At 38.5% G+C, this 11,465-nt stretch overlaps 1 protein-coding gene across 1 annotated transcript in view; it reads left to right on the top strand.

Moving 5' to 3' along the window:
* Positions 1-4,178: 4,178 nt before the first annotated feature.
* LOC126483618 (spatacsin) overlaps positions 4,179-11,465 on the top strand; it is a 410,710-nt gene continuing 403,423 nt past the window's right edge. The window contains exon 1 of the mRNA XM_050106663.1: positions 4,179-4,381. Within this exon, the coding sequence (XP_049962620.1) occupies positions 4,185-4,381 (197 nt within the window). The 5' untranslated portion in view covers positions 4,179-4,184. The remainder of the gene's footprint in view (positions 4,382-11,465) is intronic.

Raw genomic sequence — 11,465 nt, 5'->3', positions numbered from 1 at the left:
ATGTTAATGACCTTGCAGACAATATTAATGTAGCCTCAGCCTTTCTGCAGACAATCCATTTATCTATAATGAAGTACTGACTGAAAGAAGCTGCATAAATATTAAATCAGATCTTGATAAGATTTGAAAGTGATGCAAAGATTGGCAACTTTCTTTAAATGTACAAAAATGTAAAACTGTGCACTTCATAAAAGAAAAAACCATAGTAGCCTATGGCTATAATATCAGTGAGTCACTGTTGACTTGGCCAACTCATACAAGTAACTGGGTGTAACATTTTGTAGAGATATGAAATAGAATTATCACTTAGGCTACATCATGGGTAAAGCAGGCTATACACATAGGTTTATAGGCAGGATACTGGAGAAGTGCAACCAGTCTACAAAGGAGTCTGCATACAAATCACTCATCTGACCTTTTCTAGAACACAGCTCAAGTATGTGGGACCAGTACCAAATAGGGATAACAGGGGATATTAAATATATATAGAGAAGGGCAGCACGAATGGTCACAAGATTGTTTGATCTGCAGGAGAGCATCACAGAGATAAGACTCTTGATGACAGATGCAGACAAACGGGAGATGGTCTGCTAACAAAGTTTCAAGGACCAGCTTTAAATGATAACCCTAGGAATACACTACAACCCCCTATGCATCTCTCACACAGGGATCATGAGGATAAGATTAGAATAACTACTGCTTGTAAAGAGACATTCAAACAGTCATTCTTCCCATGCTTCGTATGTGAACAGAACAGGAAGAAACCCTAATAACTGGTACAATGGGATGTACCCTCAGCCATGCACTTCACGTGGTCTGTAGAGTGTAGATGTAGACATGTCTAGCATGGACATCTGGGACTTGCAACTCTTGAAATCAATTAATTGCCATGAAAATGTCTTTTGGCCTTTTCTGCCTCATATGTGTGACACAATGGGGTACCTTTTTCTTTTCTTAATAAAATGTCAAATATACCTTATAAAATGCAAATTTAATCATCAGTTCTATTCATATAATGCACAAATGTGTGTGGCATCCTCGTCATCTGTATCAACACCCACACATGTATTGTGGGCCCATTTCTTGCTTGAAAAGCATCTGTTCCATCCTTCTTCTGAAAAATCATGGTAATAGAGACAATGATCATCTTCATCATCACGTGTATGGTGAACAGAACCAGCCTTCTCATTGCTTTTGCCATACTTAGAAGAGGATATTATTTTTCTTCCTGCAAATTTGGGACATTTTTGTGGTAAATCCAAGCAACATTTGACATTTTTCTTAGATTGTTTTCCATTCTGAGCATCTCGGATCTCTCGTTTGTATGGGGATGACGTTAAGATGGTGGTTCGTTTTCTTGAAATTCGTTTAGCGCTTTGTACAGCTGTAGGAAATGGCAAAACTGTTTCTGATATTGTCATCAGATACTGAAGTCAGAGTCTCCTTGCTGATTGATACTGAGGGTGGTTCTTCAGTCACATTGGGTAGTTGAATATCTGTCGATGCAGATCGATGGAAATCCATATCACTGAACATGTTCCTATCAACATGCCAGATTCCATTTTGCAGAAACCCATTCAAAAATAGCAGTGATCATTGTTGCAACTTTCACATGACCTGCACCAAACAGACAAGCAATCTGAAATAAGGTCATAACTCTTCCAGGATTAGATCTTAGCCATTTTCGTACTTTGTCCTCGTAATATTTGCTCAATAGTTTCATAAATGATACACCCAGTGGCTGTAGTCTATGAAAACAATGTGGTGGAAGAAACAACAGAACCACCCCATTTTCCCGTGCTAGACCAATTGGAGTCAAACTTTTTGTGTGCATTGAATGTCCACCCAGAAGAAGCAAAACTGGTCTTTCTTTTGTCACTCCTGTGAACGAAATGAAGTTTTTCAACCAGACTGTAAAAAATCTGTTAATCATCTACCCTGTTTCGTGAACTTGAGCAGAAGTGCCAGGAGGAAGTACAGTTTGGAATTCATGTTGCATCAGTTTTCTTGGAGAGAGCAGCATGAGTGGGACATATGTTCCAACAGTAGAGGCACAAATTTTCGGCTGTCACCATTTCTCCCCTCTCACCTGATGTTCTCGCTCCAACCTGGCCACATCCCTTTCTTGCTGTTATTTTGGAGTGGCCTTTATGACTCACAGTTAGTGCCCTTTCGTCACAGTGGAAGACCTTTAAAGCAGTGAACTTGTCTACTACCTGGCAATAAAGGTCATAAAACTGTTTTGCTGCCACCTGATTCAAACCAATTACATGAGCTGCCAATGTGGCTCCAGGTCTTCCTAGGCTTAAATGAGGGTGTTTTGACATAAATCCTCTTGCCCAGTCTGTGCCTGCTTTTTCTTTGCAAAATGCAAGACGGAGGTTATTATGCTCGACTAACTGGAATGCAAGTTCATGCATCTCATCAAGAGCAACTCCAAATAGCTGAACTTCCATTTTTGTTAGATACTGCACAAGATCTTCTTCCTTCTCCTCATTAAAAATACATACAAAACGTCCCATTTTTTTATCAATTTCGTACTCTGGATCTCCCTTCTTTTCTTAAGGTGATGCTCTAAAGTTGTCTGGGGTATGTGAAACTCAGTAGCTGCCCTTCTGCATCCCATATAGCCATTCACAATCGCCTGAACTGCTTCTTGCACAGATACACTGCACCAAAGTTATCTTTCCGTCTTCTTTTTATACGTTCTTACCATTCTGAAATATAGAACCGAAAAAGGAATCCATCAGAATAAATAAAATGCAATCAAATACGAAGTAGGGCGGCAAAACCTTGTTATGCCCCACCCGTTTTGCCCCACAAGCATATTTTTACAGTTATGAGGTCTTGACAGCAAACGTAATTCAAATATTTTAAGTAATATAACGGAACAAGAACCTCATAACGTACACTCCGAAATAATAATACAGCATGTTATCTAAATGTATATCATTTCTACTTACACGAGATGAAAGAATGCTGACCAATTGCAAAACAATGACAGAATACTAGGCAGTGGCCGCAATAACACAAGACACACTCAAGGAACGATGTCAATGTTCTGATAATTCCGACGGACTGCACCACTTACCGCGGAGGTAAAACCTACATCCCGTTCTGTCCCGCTACCCGTTTTGCCCCATCCTTCCCTATTAGACATGATCTTACCTTGAAACGGTATGCTCTTGACACACTTTGAACAGAGAACTTGCCCGCCCATGAATTTAAACTGTTAGTATAATGTGGTATTAAAAATACGGAGCGACTTAGAATCTTTCACATAAAAAATTTACCACACTTCAACGCCGTGTTAAACACAGTCTGCTAAAATCGTAGGACCGCCGTGGACTACCAAGTGTGGTGTTTGCCAATGAGTCGTATCACAACAGTGGTAAATCAGAAGTGATCGTAGTCCCATCTTTTGTTTCAATTAACAGCAGGCTGCACGAAGAACATTTCACGGAATTTTTTTTGGAGAACTTTTTTATGTTTTTCGTAGTTAGGCGAGATTGCTTACTTTTTAAATCCTGCAATTGGTTAACTTAGTTTTATTATACACCATAGGTAAAACTGTTAAATCCTGTATCATAAACCAATAAAACATAACTTGTTTCATACAGTTTTAGGATCGTCGCTATTAAATACCTTTAGTAACTCACAAAAAGTCCCAACTAATGATGTTATGTCATTCAGAAGTGACGTGTGTGGCACATGAGTTGTTACCTCTAAAATAATAAATTAGATTTCTCTGTTTGTGACGGTACGTGTTTGGAAAACAGTTACGAAGAATTGTTTTATCAGCTTTTACAGATTGTAGTAAGTCGTAACAACCACTCACGATAAAACAAAAACAGAAGTCGTAGAGGGTGTCACGGTCCCATCCAGGACAGGTGAAACAGTATATAAGCAATAAGAAAAGGAGAGGTATCCCGTTTCAGTAGCTGGTATCCAGTACCTCTTCTCGTTTCAAAACCTGTCTCCAGCCTGAATCAAGAGTGAACTGTTAACTTGACGCTCTTGTACATAGCGTATGTTAGATCATCTTGAAGATCTCTCGTGCCAATGATCGACATCTCGCGTTACATTTTCTACGTTGGTATAACGTTTGACAACTGACTCGCACCGAAACTTGACAGAAGCACGTGAGTGTTGTTTGTAAACATTTACACAAGTGTATAGAAACAATGGATCAGAGGATAATTACGTTGACTAGCCTTATTCCAACAATAAGCTTGGACAATTACTTGGAAATTAGCATCACACGAAAGTTCAAGCATTTAGGTGTGTTATCAAAGAGTGGTGTACTCTCTGTTTACTTAATTTCTCGAAAAATTGACTGTGTACAGAGACGGATTTGGCGAAGTTCAAATGAAGGCAACAGGTAAGTTAGACGGAAAACACATGCAAGTGATTTTGTTAGATCTTCTAATGCTCCATTTATATTATGTCACGGGCGAAGTGCCTGGACATCTTGTGAAATCTTGCCATATGAAGTTTAGCGACTGACTTCAGATTAGCTGTAGATCGAAGCATTTAAGGTCACAAATCTAAAACGTCTGTAGAGTGCTACTGCTGTCTCGTTGACGTCCAGAAAAATCTCAGCCCCCAGCACTGAGTTTTACGAACGATATAAAGAAATAAAACTAATGTTTTTTGTCGAATTCAGTGATACTCTTAATGACGATATTTTCTCGATAACCTTTTCTCAATATTTGACATAATTTGTAAATTTTGCGAATATAATTTTACATTTCTAGTTCAAGTAATCGTCGTAACAGTTGTTACTTTCGAGGTTATTAATCGGATAATGTGCCAGTATTGTGTCAGAAAAGAATCGTAATTGGTTTCACATAAGTAGGCCTATGAGGAATGAGAGTAGTGATATGGAATGTGGTAGTCACGAATGTTGTTGATATTATTGTCATTTCGTACGTGGCTCCAATGCATCCAAATTTCTTTGCATACTGCCTTAGGTTATGCTGGGGATACTGCATTATTCTTGTGCTCTATATTTCAGTTGTATTACAGAACAGTTTCTGCAAGACAGTATCATGATCACAGTAACTTAAAATGGTCGTTTTATTATATTCTTTGTTTTGATTCAAATAACTGATTTTGCAAGCAGGTGACTTGTCAAGATCTGATTTACGGTATGATTGTATACAGTGTTTATTTATAATAGACCTGTTTCTTTATAATACAATTATGAGGCACTACACATTATTGTAAAAAAGTTATTAAGTTTCAGTTTATGTAGTCCATGCTGGGGACTGATGACTTCAGATGTTAAGTCCCATAGTGCTCAGAGCCAGCTCATTTAATCCATGCCAAAATTTGTGAATTATCTTTCTTAAATATTATTTTAATCATTTGAGATTTCTTTGTATGTATGGAAACAGGATGAATAACTAACATTGATTCAGTGCTGTAAAATTACTTTATTTCAATTTACTATGAACCATTTATTGTAGATTCTGGATGCAGACTTAAAGCCATAAGTGGAAATATGGAATTCGTTTTGTCTGTTATTCTGTAAACATTACGAATATAATTCCATGCAAATAATTCAGGATTGTAATGTAGCAAAGACCTCATAAACGTAGAGAGAAGATATACGAAGCACATCTAAATCTCAAAACAGTGGACTACATAGGTGTGTGGCGACTTTCTGGTATGCCTACACTATAGAATAATACACAGTTGTTCAGAATAACTTTTATTACTTTCACACTCGAAGACACAACGATAAACATAAACAACTCTAAGTCACTATGCCAACAGCGACAAAGATTATGCTCTAGTACATCAGCGATACGATCGTGCTAAACTCCTGTGGCAAAGAATGTCAAAGTGCTGCCACAGGTGACTTAGTTTTGCAATACAGATATCTGTAGTATTCATTGATCCTATGTGGAACACGAACATTGTATTAGAAAATAAAATCATTCACTAAGGAGGAGAGGAAAAACTCAGTGTTAGTATATATTGTAACAAGGTGTTAAGGACTGTAACTTAGATTTAAAACTTGTGTCCCTCATTTGTATCAAAAATAGAGATTTTAAATGAGTGTGGATGATTTTATGGTTAGGGAAGGTGGGGTGATATGGTGAGAGAGGCTGAGCAAGTAAAGAAGACAGCAGTATAGAGGAAGGAGGACTGTTAAAGCTTACTAGAGGCAGTTTAGAGGGAGTAGTAATTGCAAATGGGACATGAAAAAACAAGGAGATCAAATTGGAGGGAACTGCTAAGAAAATAATGGAGTTTGAGGGTAAGACAAGTGTGAAGTCCATTTTTCAATTTAGTCACCTTTTAGGTCAATCCACTTTGTTCATATCTTTTTTTTTTTAGTAGGTGCAAGCTGTGAAATATGACTGTGGATATTCTACGAAACACCCTTTTAACAAAATTGTGAAATGAAAGTTGCTACTCACCATACAGTGGGGATGCTGAGTCGCAGATGGACACAACAGAAAGACTGTTACAAATATAACTTTCAGCCAGTAAGGCCTTCTTGTTGTGCCTATCTGCAACGCAGTATCTCTGCTATATGGTGAGTAGCAACTTTCCTTTCCACAATATTGCTACATTTCATCGTGAATATTCCATTCTTTGAAACACTCTTTGAAGTGTGATGTAACCTCTACATTGGTCTTAAAGCATTCTCCAACCACAAATGACTTTATTTGTTGGGAATGATGAATGCCAGAGGGTGCCATATATGAATGGATTCCTGCAGTTCATATTCAGATCCCATAATTTCACTATCATTGACATGTATGTTCTTCTGTTCATACACTGTTTGCACAAGGTAAGTTGTAATTTGAAAATATTTTTGCACTGTTTCTTCACTTCTCTTTACACTGTTATTGCACACGCTACATAAACTCACTGGTGGCTACAGGACCATAAACATGCTGCTGTGCCCCTTGCATTCTCTTCAGTCCCCCCCTCCCCCAGAAAACTGACTCCAGGACCACAAACATCCTACCATGTGTCATGCATGCACAGCTCCATGTCATCCCTGAGCTATATTCATTCATGATGAGTGAGATGTTGAACTAGGGAAAACAACAGGACATTACTATCATGCAGTTAGAGCAAAAGCATTACAGTATTGTAATATCACAAGGTGTTGCAGTTATCACCTTTCCTTATTAACCACAAGTTTGAATTCATAAAGTAATCTCTGATTGTGTTATATACATTACATATGAAGAACATTTTAGCAGCTATTTCAAACAGATGTATTTTGATGCAATAATCTTTTTCATCTCTTTGGGCAGTTCATTATACAGTTTTATTTCCTGATAGAAAATGCTACTTTGAGTTTTTTTTTGTTTTTCCTTAGTAAATGTAAGTACAAACAGGCCCTGTTTCATGGTTAAGTGTAGAACTGTTAAGCAAATACTTAGAAAAGGCTTCCCTAAGATGTGCTTTCTCGGTGAAGTAAAGATTCCCGGTGGATGATTGTTGTTCTAGTTATTATACTTACAGCAATTTTCTGCAGGTTAACAACTGTATACGTATGTTGTGTCTTTGATCCCCCAGAAAAGAATCACATAGGCCTAACTAAGAAATGAGTGTGCCTTGGGATAGGATGTCACCATGGGATATTGGCTGTTACCAGCTGATGCTGGAACCCTAAAAGCAAAACATACATTATGTTGATTGAAACAAAAATATTTTTACTGTTCCAGTCCATACCATTTTGTTATTTCCATTGGGTCCAGTAAACATCCATAGTAATCAGCAGTTATTATACTAGCTTTTATTATTTAATCAATAAGAAGAATTCCTTTTGCACCCTGAAAACATTGCAATATTCCAGTGTCAATGTTATTCCGAGTGTCAATGTCCAAAGGAACTGGAAATGCAGCAACTACAGCCATTATGAAATATGAGAGTCATTCAATAATTAAAAAGACAAATTGGTCTGGAGAAAAAAGCATTTGTTTTTACGAAACAATACTTTTCTGCTTTTCATCATAATCCCCTTGAACATTTATGCACTTGTTTCAACTGGCTACAAACTTTTTTATTCCGGCTGCAAAGAACTTCTTTTCTTGATGTTTGAACCAATTTCTCACAAACATTTTCACGTCCTCGTCTTGGAACCTCTTCCCATGTTATGCATCCTTCAGTGCACAAAACAAATGGAAATCATTAGGTGCTAAATCAGGACTACAAGGGGGATGAGGCAGTACTTCCGAGCCCATTTTGTTAGTGGTTTCACGGGTTAGTTGAGCAATATGAGGAAATGCATTGTCTTGCTGGAGAATCACACCTCTCTTCTGAGATCCGCTACGTCTCTCTCTCTCATGACTGGCTTCACCTTGTTTAAAAGCAAATCCGGGTAGTACTTGCTGTTCATTGTATGCTGCTCTTCAAGATAATCACAAAAAACTGGACCTTCAGCTGATGCTTGGGTTTTGAATTTTTTCTTGACAGGTGAGTTGGTGTGCTTCCACTCTATGCTTTGTCTTTTTGATTCTGGCTCATAATAGTGAACCCAAGTTTCATCACAAGTTAAAATTTTGTTGAGGAAGTGCTCACCTTCTCTTTTGGAATGTTCCTTTAGCTTTGTGCACTCTCTCAACCTTGTTTCCTTGTGTAGTCACGTCAACTCCTTTGGGACCCATCGTGACATGTTTTGTGATATTTCAGCTTGCTACGGATAATGTTATGAACTTACCAGTCCTAACTTGAATCTTATAAACTATCATCTCCACAGTCACACGCTGATCGGCATGAATAATGTCATCAGTTTGACTTTCAAGTTAGAGAGTTGAAACTGCAACATAAAAAGGAGGTGGCTTATAAAACACTCGTTCGACCTATACTTGAGTATTGCTCATCAGTGTGGGATCTGTACCAGGTCGGGTTGACGGAGGAGATAGAGAAGATCCAAAGAAGAGCGGCGCGTTTCGTCACAGGGTTATTTGGTAAGCGTGATAGCGTTACGGAGATGTTTAGCAAACTCAAGTGGCAGACTCTGCAAGAGAGGCACTCTGCATCGCGGTGTAGCTTGCTGCCCAGGTTTCGAGAGGGTGTGTTTCTGGATGAGGTATCGAATATATTGCTTCCCCCTACTTATACCTCCTGCGGAGATCACGAATGTAAAATTAGACAGATTCGAGTGCGCACGGAGGCTTTCCAGCAGTCATTCTTCCTGCAAACCATACACGACTGGAATAGGAAAGGGAGGTAATGACAGTGACACGTAAAGTGCCCTCCGCCACACACTGTTGGTTGGCTTGCGGAGTATAAATGTAGATGTAGATGTCTCCTGCTCATTAGGTAGATGTGCTAACCACTACACCGTGCTGGCACAATGGCTTTGCACATCTCCGTGGACTATCCTAGACACCTCCTTCACCAATACCAAGTGGGCTGAGGCATAATGGGAATTTGGATTGAGGAGGGAGGTGTGTTGGGGTAGCCCATGCAGTTGTGCAAAGCCTCTCACCAGGGTGTGTAGTGTTCATTGCATCTGCCTAATGAGCATGAGGCTCTGGTTTGAATCACGGCCTTCATACAAATTTTAGCTCATGCTTGAATCAGCATATTTTCTTCTCATGGCATCACAATCCTTCATGGATCTTAGCCTCTTCAACAAATTTCCTCCATTCTACCCTCTCCAGTTCAGTTCTCTGCCATCCTCAAGCTCTGAGATATTTTATATCTCCTTCCACATCGTATATCCACCATTTTCATGGCCTTTCTCTCTGTCTTCTCCCAGTTGGCCTCCATTCAAACACCTTTTTAGTTGTTCATCCAGTATCCACCTTAAGGACATGTAGAAACCAGGCTATTTTCCTACTTTTTATTGTTCTTACAATGTTAGCTCCTTGTATGAGGCAATCTATCTCTGTATTCATTGTAGATCTCCAGAAACCATTGTTATTCTGAACTGCCCCACGGACCTTGTACAGAACCCTGTGTTAAAATATTCTGAGCTCCTGCTCTTTAGTATTAATTAATGACCATTTCTCATATCTATATTTTATAACTGGTCTGAGCGTGACCTTAAAAATTTGAAGTTTCAGTTGCCGGTTTAATAACCTAGAGGCCGTCAATTTCTTAAACATTTGGGAGCATCTGTTACCACTTAGGATGGCTGTTTTATATCAGTGGACATGGAATTTGTCCTGTTAATATTAGAGCCCAGATACTCAAAGTTTTGCGCTTGTTCAGAATTGAAACCAGCTGCTGATAGTTTGTCCAATTTATAATTTTCCTTCAAGGTGAAATTCATGTAATTAGTCTTCGTTATGTTAATAGAAAGGCCTCTAGATGTGGCTTCTTTCAGCTCATGTATTGTTCTCTCTAGTGAAACTCTTCTTCTACTAATAATTGCTGCATCATCATCATCATATGCACATATCTTGGTTGACTTTGTGTCTGTATAACCAGATATTGGAAGCTTTTGAATGGCTGCTTCAAGAGTTGGATTAAAAAGCATTGTAGAGAGGGCATTCCCTTGTCTGACTCCTTTAATAATGCTACACTATTGAATGAGTGGATAAATGAAACATATTTAGATGGTATACCAGGAATTAGCAAATCATTTAGTATTTTTGCCCTGTCAAGACTATCAAAGGCATGCTGGAAGTCTACACAGAGTTTATGAAGCTCAATATTATACTCATAAGCCTTAGCACATATTTGCCTCAGCACCCTCTTTTTTGACAGTTCTGCAGTTATTCCATCAGTTACTGGTGCTTTGTACCTTTTTTTAGAAAGTGAATTATCTGTTATTGACCAATTAGGCCAAAATCCACACTGATATTCTCCCAGAATCTCTCCTGCATACAGAACTACCCTTTTGTAGATAACTAGAGAAAATTTTATATGCTGCATTTAGCATGGTAATTCCTCAGTGATTCGAACAATGAGTTTGTCTCCTTGTTTATGGATTGTTTGAATTACCCCTAATGTCCACTCCTCTGGGATTCTTCCCTGATTCCAAATATGTTTGGGGATTCACTTATGGAACCAATTACCCTCTTTTTTGACAGTTCTGCAGTTATTCCATCAGTTACTGGTGCTTTGTACCTTTTTTTAGAAAGTGAATTATCTTCTGTACCTCCTCTAATGTGGGATCTTCTATCTCTGAATCTGCAGTGTAATAGACTGGCTTTGCACTATGGGTAGGATTACCCACCTCTTCGATCCAATATATGGTCTGTTTGGTTTACTTCATTTGTCCCTGGTATTTTCCAGGATCCTTTATAGATATTTTTCCTTGGGAAACAGGTACTTATGGCCTTTAACTTGTTACAAGCAAACTAGGCAATCATCATACTGTAATTACTAGTTTCACTGTACAGACTTTCCTTACCAACATGCTTCTGAAAGCCTTTCTTTGTCAAGTTTGGCACTATAGTCACCAAACACTAGTTTGGAGTTACATCTAGGTATTCTGTCACAAACCTTTCAGTCTGCATATAAACATCATAGATGTT

The sequence above is a fragment of the Schistocerca serialis genome, chromosome 6 (assembly GCF_023864345.2).
Source record: "Schistocerca serialis cubense isolate TAMUIC-IGC-003099 chromosome 6, iqSchSeri2.2, whole genome shotgun sequence".
Taxonomy (NCBI): Eukaryota; Metazoa; Arthropoda; class Insecta; order Orthoptera; family Acrididae; genus Schistocerca; species Schistocerca serialis.
The sequence above is the reverse complement of the archived record's forward strand: the minus strand, read 5'-3'. Positions and strand labels throughout refer to the sequence as shown.